This window comes from Juglans regia, chromosome 8 (assembly GCF_001411555.2).
Source record: "Juglans regia cultivar Chandler chromosome 8, Walnut 2.0, whole genome shotgun sequence".
Taxonomy (NCBI): Eukaryota; Viridiplantae; Streptophyta; class Magnoliopsida; order Fagales; family Juglandaceae; genus Juglans; species Juglans regia.
Genome location: NC_049908.1, coordinates 5,819,273 through 5,839,772, shown reverse-complemented (window position 1 = coordinate 5,839,772; position 20,500 = coordinate 5,819,273). Strand labels below are relative to the sequence as shown.

The window sequence follows — 20,500 nt, the reverse complement described above, 5'->3', positions numbered from 1 at the left end:
TAAGTTTTCAATGCATTCTAATGATACCGCAATCTCTCCAGTAGCCATATACCTAGTCCTACGTGGACGTGGTTGTTTCTGGTCTTGTCTCTCCATTTCACCCACACACCAAACTCCCTCATCTCTCAATATCAAATAAGGAAAGCTTACAAAAGATAATTACGGAAAGAAAACTTACAAATTGTCATAGCTTGACGACATACATCATATCTGGCTTGGCATCATACTAACTTGGGTTCGAACTTGGAGTTAGGGAATTCAAACAAGCTTTAACAAAATTATCCAAAGCAAACAACAATATATCATCTCATCTTTGAGAGGCGGGTAAAATTATTTGTGAATTTGAGAAAACCATATCTGAGCAATTTTCTATCAATTCTTCCATACGCCAGCAACAGTCATTATAGAGCCACAACACTATTCACAATATGTCAAATTAATTCCTGGAGCAAGAGAGAAGAGTAAAAGAAACGACAAATTAATCTTGAGTCATACTTACAGGGTAGGGTTTTCGTGCTGGCTTCCCAAGAGTGTAAGATTTCATTCCCTTGAAAGGGTTGTGTAAACCGCACCAAATATGCAGCTAAATTGCCCCTATATTACTCTGCAACCTGATTATCATCAGTCATCAGCATGGTATCACCTGCAACATGAGGTGGTTCAAGCCGCAGCCTTTTCGCAGCTCGTTGCCCATATGACTCTGCAACCTGATCATCACCAGTCACCAGCACATTATCACAAGCAACCTCTGTGTTATCTATAATATCAGGATCTTGATGCAATGAGACGGAAATTTCTTGATGGGTGGGCAGCTGATCACCATCTCCATAAATTTTAAGCATTTTATCAGGATCTTTGGAACCTTCAACAACAGAAACGTCCAGCAACTTGCTAGCAGCAGAAGCAAGGCTTCCTGTAAAACACTCCATATTTTCTGCTGATGGAGATCTTTGTTTGTCTGTTTCTTCTTTCTGACTTGTACCCACATTTTCTCCAACAGAGGAATTTCCAGTAATATCCATGTCCGAATCATCAATGACATCCACTTCCAGCAACTGGGTGGGCAGCTGATCACCATCTCCATAACTATTATGCATCTTATCAGGATCTTGCGAACCTTCAATAACAGAAATGCCGAGCAACTTGGTAGCAGCAGAAGCAAGGCTTCCTGTCAAACACTCTGAGCTTTCTGCTGATGGCGATCTTCGTTCATCTGTTTCTTCTTTATGACTTGTACCCACATTTCCTCCGACTGGGAAAGTTCCAATGATATCCATGTCCAAATCATCTGCAGCGCAATATGATGTTTCTGGGGATGAGTCAAGATTGCCGTGCTCTTCTTGCACAGAGATCCCTAAATTATAAGAAGCTTCACCTCTACAAGCTCTAGGTGAATATGGATTGCTACGTGCTGGAGGTGTGATGCCAGCCATTTGCCGTAAACCAGCTTCATCAGAAGGCAAAAACACGAAAGGGTCACTGTTTTCTACACCATCCTATCATGAGACAGAAAGACAAAAGGCATAAGAAGTGCAGCTATTGCAGTTGGTTTCATTAGAATTTAGAATCCATTGCTTCTTACAATATGGAGTTACATCTTGGGTGGAGGTCAGGGAGAGAAAAGTGAGTTGACGTTATTTAACTAACTCAAATTGTGACCACTAAGCTGCATTTTAAATAATAATTACAAATGAAAAGTTTTCCTCCCAAACTTTTTTGATAAGTTCCTCACAAACAGTTCTCCCAGTTGATGAATTTTCTTATAGGTACTATAAAAAAAATTTCGATAACTAGTTTCCAGTTGATGACTGAAAAGCTACTTGCACCCTTTTTAGTTTCTGACCTTCCTCTATTCCAGGACATTCCATGAATATATGTTCATTTTTTTTATTGGCACCGGGTGTCCAGAACAAATTCCCGACTAATTCCGGTGGTGCCCAGGCCCTTGGTAAAGAGTTTATCCCAAGTACACATTAGGTAACTCAAGAGTGAATCTTCTAGTCTAATGGCCCCTAGCAATTGTTTGCACCCAAACTTCAAACCTTAGACTTGGAGGAAGCATATCACCTAGACCAAGGCTCTTACCACTTGAGCCAACCCCTAAAGGTTAAATGTTCAATTATTCACTTTACAAAATGTGAAAGCGTAATTATAGGACCTTTCTTTTGTACCTTTTTTTTTTATAAGAGTACATTTTTATTGATAATAAAGGCATAGCCCAAGTACACCGGCTTTTCTTTTGTACCTATTTTGAAGTACAATGGAAAAGACACCAAATATAAGATGAATGTATTTTTATTTCCACATGAAAGTAATAAATGATATCCCTTCAAAAAGTTGTTTCTATTAAGGTCTTGTTTGTTATGAGATGAGATGGGATGAGGTGAGTTGAGATTAAAGTTAAAAGTTGAATAAAATATTGTTAGAACATATTTTTTTAATATTATTTTTGTTTTGGGATTTGAAAAAGTTAAATTGTTTATTTTATTTTACGTAAAAATTTGAGAAAGTTATAATGATTAGATGAGATGAGTTGAGATGAGTTGTGAAAACAAACGAGGCCTTAATCAAACAAACAAGGTGAGACATGCGTATTTATTAGCTTCATTACATGGGTCCATCCGACCCAAAAACTGGCACAAAGAGAGAGAACTGATTCCCAAAGCATTGCCCAAATCAGTGTTCATGTTTTCAGCAGACACAGCAGTTTCCAAACTCAACACACTAGACATGCACATACACAAACATGATAAAGCAACATACAGCGAGAGAAATGATTCCCAAAGTACCTCTGATGTTGATATAGCACCATTGAGATGATAATAAGATGATGGATGGTCACAAGATGGATATTGTCCAAGTAACGATCCTGCAGTGGCCCCTGACTCAAGAAACTCTGTAAGTGCCAAGCCTGAGTTGTTAGCACACTGGGAATTCATTGAAGATGCTGATAATAGAGTCATTTCGATACCAGGTCCAGCTTGGCAACTTGATTTATTGCCATGGTAAACAATTGAAGGATTGCATCTCTTGGAAAGAAACTCCACACAAGTTTCATTCTTATTTTTCACTGGAAATTCAGACGGCTCATCTTCATCACTGCAAGCAGCTGAAGAGACTTCTGGAGAACGACTTTTAAGGATATCATAGATTAACCTCTGTATGAGAGTACGCTTGAGGGAAGCCTCAGCAGGAGAAAACCAATTTGCATTAAGCTGAGAGAATAAATAAGTTTGCAATGTTAGCATCTAAAGAATAAAAAACTGAAAGAGCATAATCGCTGGGTTTGAGTATAAAATCTCAAATTAAAGATGTTCAGGAATGTGGATTCATGGTGCTTGGGTTACAAAGAACAGAACAGTCAATTTAAACATGTCCAAATTTCTCCTTTTCTTCCAACAATATTAAAAAAAAGCTTAGCCTCTTTTCGTTTTTAGTGTGAAGTAGGTATTTCCTTTATATACGTCCTCTGTACTTGGGCTTTGCCTATTCATGGTAATAAAATTTCTTATTAACTATAATATATATATATATATATTAAAAAAAAGCTGTGCATTGGGAGTTAGGATCGAAGAACCTTTATATGTTTGAGGTTGTCATTAATAATGCCTATGAAAAACTTGGAGCACTTGATTGTTTAGAATGAACTGAAACAGGGGAAGAAAGTTAAGATGTTCACGAGACTATGTTAAGCAGACTTACAAACTTGGAGGACTTGATTATTTTGAATGGACTGAAATTAACAGGAACTTCAGTCAAAAAGAGCTCCAGATAGTGGAGCAGAAACAGACCGCAGTCAAATGAATTCTCCTGCTGCGGCAGCTGACACGCAATGGAATGGAATGGAAAAATGTCAGAAGAACAAGACTTTACACACCCACCACAGGGAGGAAGACAAAGAGATAATAATGAATAATAGAAAATGCTAGCAAGAACAAGTTAAAACAAACTATATGGGAGGAAAGTAAAATAACAAAACATATCAAGTATATAACAATGCATCTGCTTCATTTTGTTTCAGCTTGTAACCATCACCCAAATAGAGAGAGTTCTCTCATGTAACCAAACAGATAGTCATCTTCAGTAACTAAACAAATAGAGTAGAATTGCAGATGAGGATGGATATTCTAATAAAAAATAATAATAGAAACTAAAACTTTTTCAATCTAACAAGCTTCAAGAAACTAAACCTCCCAACTCTTGCAATATCTCGTTGAGGAAAAGAAGTGCACTTAAAGCAAAAATATATACTTTTATGAGAAATGCCGTTTCTTCATACTAGATTTTGTCATCCCTAGTCACAAATGCCAATATGACACATTTTAAGTGGCTTTTCATCTAATTGGATGGCATATGAAATCACCTAAAATGTGTGACATGGTACGTGTGACTGAGGATGACAAAATCTAGGATGAAGTGTAGCATTGCTCTCTATTTATTTTACAAGTACTCTAACAGAAATATTTATCATCTTCATATGAGCATCAGAGCATTAGACAGCTGAGGAGATCTAGATTTCTTGTCTATTCTCGGTTTTATAGTCTGACCAAGGAAAAAAATCTAAGTTTTTGGAATTTGATCCACTTGATGTATAACCCGAATACTTTTAAAATTCAACAAATCTGACTGCTATGAAATTATGGAGAAAAAATGATTGCTTGTAAAGGCAATACCTCTAGTGAGACAAACCGCAAGTTGAGGAATTTGGATGAGATATCTTCCTGTGTCTCTTTTTGCCTTTCATTCCACTCCTCCCACAAATAACTGTCATTTCAAGGTTACAATAAGTGTGCCAACAATTTGCAAGATGTCATTTCCAAAAAGGTACAACAAAACAAGTTTAAAATGACACAAAAGATAAACATGTATAAATTAGAAATATTAGAGTCATACGTCCAGCAAGGGAACAAAAGAGTGAGAAAAAAGGAGATAAAATGATTGATGAAAATCACAAGTTAAGCAATGTAGTTGTTACATTCAAAAACCCAAGTAAATTAAATGCCAGCAAAAGTACTCCAATCATCTAGAATAAGTCCAACTCAGCTTGCTGTCCCCATCCCAAATATGACTCTGAATCTCTGGGTGTTTTTCTCATATTAAATCAAATTCAGTCTGCTCATTGGTCATCCAATAAAAATTTTCTAAGCAGCAAAAGAAAAACACCAAACTTAGGAGGCAGTGGAGGAACACAGGTGGAAATTAGCAGGTCTTGATATGAGAAACATAATACTTCTCACAAGCTCCTCTCTACTCTACACCACCATTATAAAGAAGAAGAAGAAGTTGAATTTACAAGTTACGACCATAAATGGATGTAATTTGCCAATGCAAAGATTTATTTGATTAACAAAGAAACAAAATTCCTTAAATGATTTTCTGATCACAAAATTGGTCCCAGTCAAGTGAGCCAAGCAATGTTTTTCACCAATAAATTACCCATATCCCACTACCAATCAGTCCCACAGTTTGTTGTTAAAAACATTAGTGATTGAGCAGAAGGTTCAACACAACGTGCATCCAATCCATTTACTCTAAAAGAAACCCTTTATTTGCTAAATGTGTGCTCTTCTTTTACGACAACTCAAATACACAAACACTTGTTGGTTTCAAAGAGTGATGTCACATGCAATCACAATTGCACTTTTGACCATCTGATGGATAACATGAAAATATATTAAATAAAAGTAAGATTTGCAGAAAACATTGAAGCAACTATACTCTCTCAGTCTCTCTCTCTCTCCCTGACCCACTGGGGGAAGAGGTGTGGAGCCAACTTCTGCTAATCTCATAGGAGCCTTATCCATATCTGCATGCAAAGTGATAAATCTAGAGCGATGTGGAAAGACATGAAAAGAGCTACTGTTTCCAAACAATGCGGCATATACTCCAAAATAACACGCCAATCTGTCAGAAAAAACATGTATGCTTAAAAAAGTTCAAGGGATACCTTTGAACAAGATTTTTTATACCCGTATGACTTCCTTTGATAGAATCCATATGCAATATACACGGTACTTTAGGTGACTTTTCCAAGTTATCATCTGAAAGATGACGACAATAAATGGTAAGAAGATTAATAAAAAGAGGCAACCCAAACCCATTCCAAAAAACGTACCCTTTAATCTAGCCACTTCGCCAGGATGACATATGACTATTAAGCTCCAATGTAGACTGGCATCAGAATGCAGATATAGATCATATCAGTGCTCAAATTTCATAGAATCCTACTGTGATAAACAAAATAATTGTTCAGATTCCTTACTTAAAGTTTATAGGAATGAAGATGTAATCTTTCTCAAAAATATTAACTTTCCTCGTCCATTTACGAACACGTAGAAAAGCAGCCCTGCCATCAGATGCACTGGTTGGATCTTTGTCCATGTCAGCCAACTTCCGGAAGAAAAAACTATTAAAAAAGTGGAAACGGTGCTTATCCTCAGGTTGAATCTGATTCTTCAAATACCTGCCAACCAATTAAAATCTTAAATAGTCAATGCCTTTCAACAGATTCAAACGTTCCAAAACATGATGAGCAAAGATCCATAAGTAACTTAGCAATGCTAGCCAATGAAGTTTAATCATAACTGCCAACTGCATCGGCCTTGAAGAGAATAAAGAATTGACAAATGGGAAAAGTAAAAGATGCGCCCAATTATAAAGTAAGTTTTGCTAGATCCAAAGAAGAAAATGGTAGGTCAATAGTCAAAATTAAACGACAGTGTATGAATCTGACTTACTTGATGTAAAAGTCAATGATTGTATCATTTATAAATGTCTCTGGCTGTAATAGATCAACATCTCTCTTACTGATGGAAACAGCATCGGAGTCCCCTTTTGGATATACAACCTCTTCAAAAGACTCGTCAAAACTGCATATAGAAGTGTCAGTTATTCAGTACTAAACCACAATGGCACCAGAGCATATCATTGCTATATAGCATAGGTGGAAAAGAGCTACCCAGTGAGACAACATGGAATACTTAAACAAAAAACACCATTTCTCCACAAATAGTGGAGGAATGAAAGTTATTGTACAGATGCATACAAATTGACGCCATTATCTGTATAAAGGAAATTCTAGAACTTCTACAAAGGGTAACTTGAGACCGTACAAGCCTTTTCTCTATGCTATACCTTTTACAGGAGATGTATAATAGATCCATCTGACAGTTATAAGGGGTTCTCCTTGTGTTCAGTATCTGTATTTTCTCATTTATTGACAATTTAAGCAATCAGAAAGCGATATATGTGTGTTTCCTGCACAGTTTGACAGTTATAGAAGATACAAAACTGCATGCTTCTAAATAAACCAGAGAAAAAAAAAAATCCCTCTCTATTTCAAATCAATAAAATATTAGGCACGATATTCCAAAAAATGCAAGGCACGATATTCCAAAAAATGCAATAAGCTCAGCATATTCCACGATTCAAAAGGGCACAAGTAAATGTGAAGGGATATAAAGAGAAAATAGGCACTCCTAAGAGACAGATGAAAGCTGACAAAATTGCAGGACAATCAAAGAACATTGTAATACAACCAGCCAAATGCATCAAAGTTTACATATTCACAGTTCCATTTAAATGAGTAGAAACCTTTCACTCACTTGGGAAAATAGTGACTCTGTACACGTAAATCATCACCAGCTATTCCCAGATCCGTACTACACGAAGAAAAAGTTGTATCCCAAAATATTAGAGCAAGTGACCTAATAATGAGATTTAAATATCGCACTTTTGCAACAGAAGAAACTGCAGCAAGTTAATAAAAAGTCATCCTTTAAAAATATCTCCAGGTAATTCATTGTCACAAAACAATGAAGAAGTCAGAATTTCCAGAACACTAACAAGGCATCATGTCATTAGCATGAACATCTAATGACTGCACTGGAAACCCAAAAGAATAGGAGAAGGATATCGTTCTTGATTAAAAAACTCATCAGAAATGTCATTGCGGGATGCAAGACACTCAATGATAAAAAAAGAATAGCATCCCTCAACTTTTTTTGTTCTTTTTAAATGATAAGTTAGCAAAGTCCAATATAGCATGACAGCTCTATCAAGCCTACATCTTATATGACTAATTGATTTTCACTCAAAACAAGAAACATTATTTAACTATGAAAAATATAAGCAAAAATAAAATATATTAATTAATTAAGGAAAACTTAAAAACTTACTCAACCATGACATCCCACACAGCCGAGTATTTCATATTCAAAGAGGTGATCACTTGCTGTTTGTGGGACCAATTAGGGTCAACAACTGCCATCTTCAACTCCTCAATGCCTAGAAATTGAGGTATATGGAGATTATCAGCAAAACATAAAAATACTATCAGCTTAACACTCTCCAAGTCCTAACAAACATGAAGGCATAAAGCTATACCACTAAAGTTAAGAAAAAGAAAAGTAAACCCCATCCTATTCTAGACATTGGAGTTCAAACAGTTTTACAAACCAAAATGAAGCAAAGATCATGCTTCATAATAAGGTATTGTTAGCAAAATATGTATGTGCATATTTATATACATAGAAATCCCAATAACAATTCAAGCCTCATTGATATCAAATACCCATAGGGCCAAAAGTAATCACTTACAACCATACTATTACATATTCATTTTTTTCAGTGACACATAACCTACCATGACAGGGCTATTTGACATTAGTTTCTTTAAACTAGCAAAACATTTGAAGTGCTAATCAAACTAAATGAATCCAAATATGAACAAGAATGAGCATCAATTTATGTAATTTATTTAAGTACACTGACCTGAAATGCGCTGATCTGCATCCTCTACTATTCTGCGTATCTCTATAAAGACAGTTTCAACCTGAATGAAGACAACATGAGAAAGCATACATAAATGAATATTAATTAGCAAAGATGCCTGCTAGGAATGTCAAAACTTACTCTTTCCATCCACTGGCACCGAATATCAACAAGATCATCGATTCCCCATTCAAAATCAAAGATATCTTCACTTCCATGTGGATTTGAACCACTGATTTTGATGCAATTGTGTGAAAAAGTTAACAGGGCAGCCGTACAATAGATATCTCGATATATAACATAATCAAGACAAAGCACGACCTCCATATTTATGTCATCCTGTGAATTGCATAAGAGGATAAGTCACGGTTCAAAAGGACTTCTCAGAACTAGAATAGAGATAATAGAGCAAAACGTACCACAAGTTAGCAAAAAATTGTGCTAAGAATTGTCTAGTAAGTTATATAGGTACCGGTAGAGAAGGTAATGATACTATTTGCAAACCTTCTATAAAATATATATACATACACGGTAAACCAACATTAAGATCACCAATCCACTCTGAGATGCATCTATTTCATTTCCAAATTGAATCCAAGCATTATACCGTTAGCCAACATGAGCCCAAACTAGCTGCCAAGTATAAACCATGCATATGAGGCCCCCACTGAACCAAGTAACCAACGAATCCAGTGATTATAAAGCGATTAGCATTAGTTGGTTGGCAGCATGGAATTAATAGTGGGAACTTTTATTCTCTCAATAAGTCATTAAAATTCTTACAAAAATATTGCAAATTTCCCAAAAGTGTAAAGGGGTTTCGAAAGCATTACATTATCCATGAAAAGTGGGCAGGGATGATATTGCAAGACTATTTGACATAGCCAAGCAACAATAATGCCCCTATACATGTTCAGAGTTTACACACAGAACACTTTATGACCAAGTAATACTGAACGGTTAGTCCTTCAGATCTAAATGGAATCCCATTTAAACCTCATGGCAGGTAAGATAAACTCTGCTCAATCTCTACGTCAGCATTCACAATACTTTTCAATCTATCAAAAGAAAAGATAATTACCATTTCCACATTGCCAAAGCAATGATCCGATGCGTAGCCGTTTAATGAAACTGAAATTACACAAGGAATCCTACTTAGAAATAGGAGGTGATCCACATAAATGCAAAACACACAATGGATTATTAAGTACTGAGAATCCTCTGCGAAAATACCGCCATCATCAGCCATTTCAGAAGTAGGACTTGATGCAGTATTCCCATTCATGCTCTCATCAGCCTCTGAGACCACATCAACCGGCTCATTCTGTAAAAGTCTAAACAATGTAAACATCACTTTCAATACTCATTTTTTGCATTCATGATTAATTAGTACAAATATAAGTTCCAAATTACACTGGATGTAGACTTCAAAAGGTCGTAATTTATCTGGCCTTTCCCTTGGGGGGAAGCTTCAAGGCTTGAATCTATTCTCTCCAGATCAGAATCTAAATTTCTGAATTTTTTAGTATCTAATATAGAAAAAGGTTGTTCAAGACTAACAGAACTGGAATGCAGGGCAGTATCCAACACACACAACTCTTCCTTTTGGGCAAAGTTCTCTTCCTCTGCACCCAAAAGGCAACATGAATCAGCAATGTCACAAGTAAGGCCACAGTCAGTCGCATCAACATCTACACAGGGTACACAATCAACTTCCTTTCTTCCAACATTGGCTCCCTGCACAGCTACAAACAATGATATGCAGAAATGTATATCATGTTCAATCAACTCAGTTTGGAGCAAGCTTATATTAAAAAAAAAAAAAAAAGAAGTTCAACAAATCCTAAACAGATGCGTAATATGTAATAGTTAGTGCATGAGACTGAAAGTTTGTAAACTTAAACAAACTAATTAAATAATTGACAGTCTGACCTAAATCAAAATAAACTGCCACCAAAGAGTTTAAATGGCTATATTACAATAGCTAGTCCAGCCTGCTGTCAACTTAACAGTAAAACCTTCACATTATAAATTTTATCGTTTGATGTAAGTGAATCCCCAAGACCAAAAATATGAAGGAACAAGTGCACACACCACCAATACAAAATAGAGCCTCCTTAGGCCTCTTGTTGACTTCCCTGTTATGCACTGTAGTGCATGTAACAATAGAAATGTATAGAACACTATAGACCTCTGCTTGAAATTCAACTCAGTATGTGTTGAGCCCAGCCCAGCCAATCAGAATCCATCATGCGAATCCTTTTACCCAGCTAATGGAAGAACTCGACAAATTTGGCGAATATTTTCAGAAATTATGAAAGTAAAATCAAAATCAATAGCATGGATCGAGCCTCTGGAAACTATCAACTCACATTTTGCCCATAAATCACACTTCCTACATCTCCTGAAGAAAATGAGGAAGTGTCGCAGCCAAAACAAAGAATATCGCTAAACCACATGTGGCCAATTAGGTAAAATCGATAATCACCATCAATGGAAACATATTTAGTTTGTATTTTGATGAGAAAATCATATCGAAACAGATTCCTAGATGAGAGATTCGAGAATCTTTTTTTTTATCGGTTAAAACCAAAGTAATATGAGAGATTCAAGACATTCACTATTGAAGAGATCCAAACAACTAAATAACTAATAAATACACCCTTGCACTGTTTCACCCGCTATAGCATTCATGCTCTACTGATATGGCGCAAATTCATCGCCAACATATATAGCAAAAATAAAAATTACAGAACGATCACAAAAAGCCGTTTTGCGGGTACTTCGACGTTAGGTTCCGAGGAAACTGCTGGGAAAAAGAAAATCAAACTGAGGGAACTTTACCACAATCGACAAACTCGTACTTCAACATGGCATGATTGTCGAGATTAGGGTTTTTGAATTTTCCAAGGTATTTTCCTGATGCCAATTCAGGGAGCTCATCCTCTTCCTTGAAATCGAACACGTCGAAAGCTCTACGCGGAGAGCTCTTCATCACCAACTCGACCAAATCGGACTGGGAACTCGAGCGAGTCGGAGCGACTCGGTTTGCGGGTATTTGGGGTTTGCGAAACTCGGGGAAGACTGGGAGACGAGAGGAGAGAGAGAGAGAGGGACTGAAGACGGAGGAAATTTTAAGCGGGGTGAACGCGTTCGCCCTTATTTGCACGTGAGCGAACGTCAGGGTGTTCGGAGGTACAAAATTACGGATAGGAGTGCTGCAGCAAAATTACGTGTTTTTATATTATTTATCAAATTTATTTTATAATAAAAATAATTTTATATTCTTATAAATCAAATCAAATTATTTTATAAAATTATTTTTATATTAATACTTTAACTAGTATTTCTCAATTAGAAATCAGAAGAGCATATTAATTTGCATATAAAAAATTGGAAACAAATAGCCAAAATCTTCTCAAATTAGTACAATATATCCTCTTTATAGAAAATTCTAAAACCCTATTTAAGATGATTTTCATGCATTTGATTTGTCCACTTGTAATATTGAGCCAGTTATAATATAATTAAAAAAAATTATTATTTTAAGGTCTCGTTTAGATTCGAAATTCAATTCAACTTATTTCATCTCATCATTACAATTATTTTAAATTCTCACACAAAATATAATAAACAATTCAACTTTTTCAAATATCAAAATAATAATAATATTAAAAATAATATTCTAACAATATTTTATTCAATTTATCTCTGAATCCAAACAGGGTCTAAATCTTTTCATCTTGAATTATGTATTACTTTCTATTTAAATAATTTACATAAAAATAATTTAAACTATACCAGATTTATTAATATGATTAAAATTAATAAAATATTTGTAAATAAAGAATAACATTTTTGTAGATATAAGACAAATACGGTATATCTTAATGAAGGGGTAGGTTGGCGTGACATTTTGTTAGGGAAAATGTAGACTAAGTGTATCTATTATTTATATCCATTAGTTTTTTTACTTTAGTATTTGTGTTTGTTTACTTTTTAGTATTGTATTTTTTGTTTTTTTTAAACACAAAAAAAATATTTAAAAAATTGCAAAGTAACGCCGTCCTTCCTGTTCAAACTTACCATATCAACATGCAGATCATTTTGTATTACCTATTAAAAAAATAGCATTTATAACGATTTATTTACAATAAAAATGATTATTTCTTACGATAACATATTTATTTTGACAAAAAATAATCATTTCTGTAAATAACTAGCAACAACTAAACCGTTTTCTTATAAAATATAGTACTCAATTAGCTTATATCTTGTAGGCCACGGAGAATTTCGATCATGAAGTTCCTCTAGATTATTTTCACAACATATTATGGTAAGAAAAATACTTTAACTACAAAGAAATTATACACAACAAAATTCATAAATTGACGTGGTTTGATATAATACGTTAGATTATAAAGTTATTTTTTATGTAAATAATCATACACGCATCATATAAAACCACATCAATTTATAAGTTTACTTTTTTGTAATCTTTTTGTGCGTTCTCTTATGATAAAAGGATCCTTGGGAGCATTTATAACTCGCAAGTCAATCTTAAATCTCATACAAAAAAGTTCTACAAGTCTGGTTAGCAAAACTCAAGATCGCCTAGCTAGCTAGCTCGACATCCTGTAACGAAGTTTGCTGGTTGAAAGTAAGGAAGACAACCTGGCCTGGGAATGATCATTAGGAGTCGTGTTTCTTCTAGATAAGATTTACATTAGGGTTTAATGCATTATAGGATTCGTGTTGGGTGTTTGCCTATTCATGAGTAGTAATCAAGTTGATTTATCTCTGCTTGTCTTTTGTTTTCACCATGAAAAATGATAAATACACATCATTTTATACAACACTTTCTACAACAATGTGTTTTAAAATGAGGCATATTTTTATAAAATACCTTATAAAACTAACATCACTTTACAAAAATACCCTTATTTTATAACATGTGTTGTGAAAAGTGTTGTACAAAGTGGTGTGTTTATCACTGCTCTTACTATATATCCTTCAACGGCTTGGACGTCTCTTGCTTTGCTGCGATTTACACCATGTTCTCATCTCTAAAACGGGCTCCCTTTTAACATAGAAAAATGATACTTACAGTTGTGAGTGTGCAAGCGTCGTGCAATCGTTTTGAAAAAATTGAATAGATACGATATTCACATGAAAATAAATTAAATTTTTAAAAGTAAACTCTATTTTTTTTCAAAACGACTGCACGACGTTTGTGTACTCCATACCGTGCGTAGCATTACTCTTCAACATATCCATCCATGAGAGTGTCATTATTTCACCTAGCATCTAGGAACTCGGGTTACAAAATTTTCATAGTAATTTTGCAAGCATACGCATAAAGGCACCAAATTCAAAGTAGCCACAGCAGGTAAAGGCGAAAAAAACATATCCACAAGAAGTTCTCGTCACTTGTACTTTTTGACTACAACTTTCAAGATATCTAATTAAAATGACCAGAACCCATACTTAAGTATTTCATGAGTCTGCTGATTTTTTCAGGTAGAGAACGGAAGCCTGCACAGAGTAATTTACAAGTTTATAACAATGTTATCATTAGAAGAAAAAATAAAGGAGAAACAAAGTTTTTTCTGGGTGTATTAAATACATACCCTAATTTGAGAGATGTATCCGAACTATCATCCTCTAAAGAAGGCGGGCCGCTGCCACTGCTGCTAACATTGGTGACGGATTCTGAGGACAGGCCTTCTTCCTGGACCACCGTGTCTGACTCCACAACCGCGGCTCTTTTTCCCTTAGACAACATCATCATCATCTGCAATCCAAAAATCTCATCATCCGCCAATTTGTTCAGGCAATTTTCTGGAAAGAAAATACAACAAAGATTATAAATTCTCACCTTCTTTCTTAACTGACTGTTCTCTTCCATCAACTGAGCTCCCTGCATTGGCAGTCCATGCAAGAATGCAAACAAAGAAAGACAGGTGAAATTCACACTTAGTTGGCAATGGTAATGACATTACATCTCAGAAAAATTAACTAAACTGAAACCCAAGACTACTAGAGGTTGGAAGCACTTTGAGAACAAGCTAGTTCTTATCCATTCGAATGCATATTTTTAAATCCAGACATGTCGCTCCAGTAAAGAAAACATAGTGAGGTCTCTTTACAAACCTTTCTTTCAAGTGTGTTAACCTCAGTCAGAAACCGGTCTTCCTGAAAGATATAGGAAACTCCACATGTTACTTGATATATCTATCACCTTATGTGTATGCGTGTGCATGTCTAAATCCGGCATGTAATTGTGATATACAGAAAGGAAACGAGAAGTCCGACAAAAACCTTAGTCTCAAGAACACGGGTAAGTCCAGCTTCAAGCATTTTTTCTAGTTTTTGCAATTCCTCCAAATTTAGTCCTTCGAGTTCCTCTCCCCTTGTCTGCCTGTTGGCGAATATAATGAAATTAGTACAAGCAAAGTCAGACAATGAAAGATAACTCTTTAGCAACTATAAAAATGTACCTTAGTTGGTGTGTCTTATCTGCCATTTCCTTGCTCAATTTGATGTAGTTGTTATTCTCTAGCTGAAAATGACTAAGCGGTCAAATGACATGTAAAATCACTTGTAAAGCTTGAAAAGAAAGGAAAGATATCCTATGTGGGGCTTGGATTCACAATTTCTATAAAATGCCATTGTCTTATCCATGACATTTAGTAGAGAATCATGACAAGATTAATCCTTCAGAATTCAGTCATCCTCGTATTAATTCAAGAAAAAATTAAGCAAAATAAAGTTTTTCCGGTACTTGATTAAAAAAGAACTCCTGGAATACGCTACATATGGATAATCAATCGATCGGGACACTTTTTTCCCTTGAGACATCAAGCCTCCTGAAATATGCTCCCTCTATTAGCCGCAAGAATCCAAAAACAAATAAACTAAAAAAGATGTGACAAGAGATAAATTACCTGCAGTTCAAGACAAGGTTGGTCCATTTGTTTAAGGCCATTAGAGTGCAGATTATACCTTTCAAGTACATCCTTCATACTTCAAGTTAAAGATGAAAGATAATCTGGTTAGAAGATGATCCACTCATGGAAATGAACTTCAAAAACATAAACATGGATAGTGGGTGAAGTGAATGACAAATTCCTGTATGTACATGAGGTACGTTGAAAGTATATAACTGATCTAAGATTTTAGTCCTCAGCTATCTGCGAGGATTGTAAATGCCATGCCATGCCATGCATGCAAACTCCATAATTTTGAACTATTATATCTTCCAACAATCAATACTTTCGATCTCAGCTTTGTCTAAAATGCAGCTTTGTGTGAAATAGTTGTCTAGGAGTTTTTATTGATCATAAATGCCTTCGTTGCTCAGTTTCCACTGAATAAATTGTTATTATTTTCAGTTGTACTATATTTTATATTTTGTTTGTTAAAATTTATAAAAAAAAAAAAAGCCCTTTTGTGAGATTGAATTCATTTCTCTTTTTTAAATTTAAGTGTTTAATATAGCATATTATTCATGTTTTTCTGAAAAAATTACACTACATTACTTCGAGTATGACAACTAATTAACTACCACTTTAAGATTAGAAAAGTACCTATATTTAAAAAGAATAAACACACTTTAAAATGAATGGCTATATACTGAAATAAAAAAACATAAACTAATAAATTAATAAAACCCTCATGCGCCTAGCTAGATCGGATCATGATCAAGTGTCTTACACGTACGTACACAGCTAATTAAATCCAAACTGAAATGTTCTGATCCCCATCCCATCGTGAAAAGACTAATCATCACCACAGCTAAAAATGCTAAAAAGACTGATCCCATCGTGAAAAGACTGATCCTCATCCTCATCACAGCTAAAAATGCTTAAAAAAAGATAGACTGTAATTAGATGACAAAGTTTCAATCATGCAATCAATTTTTTTAATTTGAAGATAATGGTTGGAACTTTAGGAACTCTAAAACACGTAGTTTCTTTTAATATTTAATATGGACAGAGATCATTATATTAAGATGCTCGTGATAATTTTATGAATATTAATAAAATAATTTGTGATTAATAGTAAAATAATTTAAGTTAAGATATTTTATTAAATTTTAAAAAATGAGAGATATAAAATTAAATAAAAGATATTATAAAGTTAAAATATTATTATAATATTATTTTTATTTGAAGATTTAAAAAAATTAAATTATTTTTTATTTTTTGTTTAAAAATTTGGGAGAAAGTTGTAACAATTAATTTAAAAAGTTGTATATTTTCAAACAAGCCCTAACCCTTAACTTGCAGTCTTGGACAAAAATCAATTTTTCCTGTATTTTCTTTCATTTTCTCTCTTTCTTTCTTTATTTTTTTCTGTTTATAAACTTAAGGCACATATACTCAAAGAACTTGAAAATAAAATGATCTCTGGCCTGTACATTATCCCAATTAAGATCAATATATTGTCCTGAACATTAGCACCGTGATCAATGTATAGAGTAAGTTGAGCCAGTTTGAACATGTTATAAATTGATTGGATTAAAAGAAATATAGTTGATACCAAAGGGACTGCATAAACTTGGGTTTTTCGACTGAGAATGACCATGCATGTTTGGAAACCATTATTTAATCCTAAGCTAGACTTACAATCTCCAAAGTCCTAGTAGTACTTATTTGGCACTTTGATATGTCGATATTGAAACTAGATAAAAGATATTTACAGTCATATAGCGTGCAAGCGCCATATACTCTTTTTTTAAAAATTAAATAAATATAAAACTTACATGAAAAAATTATTTTTTTAATAATAAACACTATTCTTTTTCTAAAAGAGCACACAATGCTTGCACAATTCATAATTATATCTAGCATTACTACTCATTAAACTATTATATATTCCTCGTGTTGTTGCCCACTCGTCCGGCAATATTCCTAGCGTATCTCTTCTTCCACCGCTAATCTTGTTCTCAATTGGTTTTACTTTTCAAACACGCTTTAATTAATTACACCTACTACCTCTAATATATCATTATAATACACGCTTTAGTTCCCTTTCACCACAAAGAGACGAATTTATAAAGTTTATTAATTAAGATATCCGGTATTAGAGGTGTTACCAATCATCACGTATCGCCTACATTTTTTTTTTTTTTTTAGTGAACGTATCGCCTACATTTGGTAGTGAGAAATGTTGAGAAATGAAATAATAAAATAATAATAAAAATAATAATAGAATAATAAAAAGTAATAAATAATAGTAAAAAATAGATAAAAATAATAATAAATAATAACAAAGTATTTCGAGAATTCCATAAGTATTCTTGGTAATGACTTTAGGGATGCCCAAGATTTCCTAGCTGTAGCTCTTTAGGACTTTAGGGATGCCCAAGATTTCCTACTCGGAACATAATTTTCTAATTTCTAACACCCTAAACATGATGTATAGGTAGGAAAATAACAAGGGTAAGCTCGGATCATTGAAAAAAGAAATGCCTAGCTTGAGGACACGTGTTAAACATTTCAACATGGGATCGAATATCGATCGATGAGAGTATGTGAAGATCTAACAACTTTATGGCATGGTCGATGGATGGAGAAGATTTGGAATAGTGAAAGTCCCCCAAACGCAGAGAACTGAAAAACCCAAAGTTGGTTTGATTATAAAAATAAATCGTACTTTTCTTGGGCTGTGGCGAAACTGTGAAACAGTAACTTTACTGCTAAAACTGATCCGAATGCTCAATCCAAACGATCCTAATCCATGAAAAGTTCCTAGCATTGAATATACGTAGAATACGAGGTTTCTAGATTAAAGAAAACATGACATTTGAGCAAAGATCTCGATTTTCTTGCCACGATGATGTTCTTCTCTCTTTTCCTCTCATGGCACGCACGCACTCAGACACAAACACACAAAGTAAAAGAGTTGAGAATATATAGTAGAAGATCGTAAGTCATACATTTTATCAAAACGATAAGAAGAGAAAAGCAATACCTTGAGCTGCAAAACTCGAAGAGCTTTCCAGTAGCTGAGAAGATGATGAGCGCAACCTCAGCATCACACAGAACAGAAAGCTCTTCAGCTTTCTTTAGAAGCCCTCGTCTTCTTTTGGAAAAGGTAACCTGCCTCGCAGTCACGTTGTCAATCTTCTTGATCTTTATCTTCTCCCTCGCCATCCCTCCGAAAAAAAAAAGCACCTAAAATTGGGTAGCACGTCACACTCAAAGTGCGGTTTCTGCAAAATTTCTCCAAATTTAGCAGAAGCCCTAGTAAAGCAGCCGTCACAGATCTAGGTAAATGGACAGAAAAGAAAAAAGAAAAAACAAGAAAGGAAAAAAAAAATCGAGAAAAGCCCACCAATTTTATCTCCTGAACATGCAGACAAGCATGAGAGAAGAGCTGGAATTGTTGGGATTCTGTTCTTTTACCTCGTTGGATATTGCAGTTCAGAAACCCTGCTAGGTCTGAGCTTTACCAAAAGTCACCAATTACAGAGAGGAGACGATAGGAGAGGAGAGGTGGATTGTAGAGAGAGAAAGATAAACAGTTATAGTGTTCAAGAAAGGAAAGGGCACCTTCCCATTTATAGCCAAACAGGCCTGAACTTTTATTATCTTAGATCAAGTTATTGACATTTCGCAGCCCCAAAACAAGTTATAAAAATACAATTCTTCATAAAAATAAGAGAAATACTCTCCACGAGTACTGTTGAGACCGGCGGAGGGACGGGACTGGGCGACTTTTTCACTTGTTTTTTTCATTTATTTTATGACTCATGCTATGCTACCGTCAGCAATGATGGTTGGGTTATATTTTATTTTTATATTTTTTTAATATTTTTAAAAAATTAAAAAATATTAAAAAATATATTAAAAATTACTTCTGATTAAATAAAAAAAATTAAAATACGTAAACAATTAAAATAAAAATAAATAAACTCACACGATATATTAATATTTTATTTATTTTATTTATGGGTGTGCAGCAAAGCAAATTAAATATTGAGGTTTAATATGTGGAGGACCTCCTTCCGTACCCTATCACTCCCATCTCATAATTACTACCAACCTACTGCAATGCATCAGATCAGTGTTTCCTGTGTACTTTATTGGGCGATAAATATAGTTGGGTACCGTGACAAAATGTCTCGTTAATCAAATTTAATGAGAGCAAAGACATATGAATTGTCTATCTAATACTTAGGAGATGTTTGGATTCGAAGATGACTTGAGATGATTTGAAATGAATTGAGATGAGTTGAGATAGATTATAAATAGTAATGAGATGAGTTGTGAATAATAGTGAGATTTATGAGTTAAAGTTACTGAATAGTAATGAGATGAGTTAAGATGAGTTGAGATGAGATGAGCTGAAATGACTTGAGATGACTTGCGAATCCAAACAAGCCCATAGGGCAAAGACATTAGACCGTATTAATTATAACGAGTAAGGTTAGATATTAGACCTGTTATTCAAATTTAAATAATTAGAGCAAAGACATATATGAATTGTCAATCTAATATGAGAAATAATAATTACAATCGTATATGTGAAAGTGTCACATAATTACTTTGGAAAAAATAAATAAAGACGAGATCTATTGAAAATAAAATTAATTTTTTAATAATGAAACTCCCTCTTTTTAAATCGACTGTACGACACTTATACACTTCACAATTATATATAGTATTACTTATCTAATATTTAATGGAATGGAATAACTTCATTGGTTGTTTGAAAATAA

At 34.3% G+C, this 20,500-nt stretch overlaps 2 protein-coding genes across 9 annotated transcripts; both read right to left on the bottom strand.

Annotated features, from left to right (window-relative positions):
* Positions 1-159: 159 nt before the first annotated feature.
* Positions 160-11,930, bottom strand: LOC109020579 (probable ubiquitin-like-specific protease 2B). Of its 7 annotated transcripts, XM_019003067.2 has the most exons (17): positions 11,617-11,930; positions 10,186-10,517; positions 10,006-10,096; positions 9,854-9,903; positions 8,914-9,111; positions 8,773-8,833; positions 8,178-8,286; positions 7,605-7,661; positions 6,738-6,869; positions 6,263-6,463; positions 6,116-6,171; positions 5,948-6,041; positions 4,674-4,764; positions 3,703-3,822; positions 2,790-3,215; positions 1,376-1,496; positions 160-1,288 (listed from the first exon to the last, which is right to left on the bottom strand). In XM_019003067.2, the coding sequence occupies exons 1-17, from the start codon at positions 11,765-11,767 to the stop codon at positions 600-602; spliced, it is 2,979 nt and encodes a 992-aa protein (XP_018858612.2). In that variant the 5' UTR covers positions 11,768-11,930; the 3' UTR covers positions 160-599. The 7 variants fall into 7 exon arrangements, with proteins under 7 accessions (XP_018858612.2, XP_018858611.2, XP_018858613.2 ...); XM_019003066.2 differs by having other exon boundaries at positions 160-1,496; positions 11,617-11,929; XM_019003068.2 differs by having other exon boundaries at positions 160-1,496; positions 10,186-10,397; positions 11,617-11,929.
* A 2,148-nt stretch (positions 11,931-14,078) lies between these two features.
* LOC109014820 (MADS-box protein SVP-like) lies at positions 14,079-19,489 on the bottom strand. Of its 2 annotated transcripts, none has more exons than XM_018997314.2 (9): positions 19,114-19,489; positions 18,751-18,991; positions 15,720-15,798; positions 15,273-15,334; positions 15,094-15,193; positions 14,926-14,967; positions 14,651-14,692; positions 14,403-14,566; positions 14,079-14,307 (listed from the first exon to the last, which is right to left on the bottom strand). In XM_018997314.2, the coding sequence occupies exons 2-9, from the start codon at positions 18,930-18,932 to the stop codon at positions 14,289-14,291; spliced, it is 690 nt and encodes a 229-aa protein (XP_018852859.2). In that variant the 5' UTR covers positions 18,933-18,991; positions 19,114-19,489; the 3' UTR covers positions 14,079-14,288. The 2 variants fall into 2 exon arrangements, with proteins under 2 accessions (XP_018852859.2, XP_018852860.2); XM_018997315.2 differs by having other exon boundaries at positions 19,185-19,386.
* Between the last annotated feature and the right edge of the window lie 1,011 nt (positions 19,490-20,500).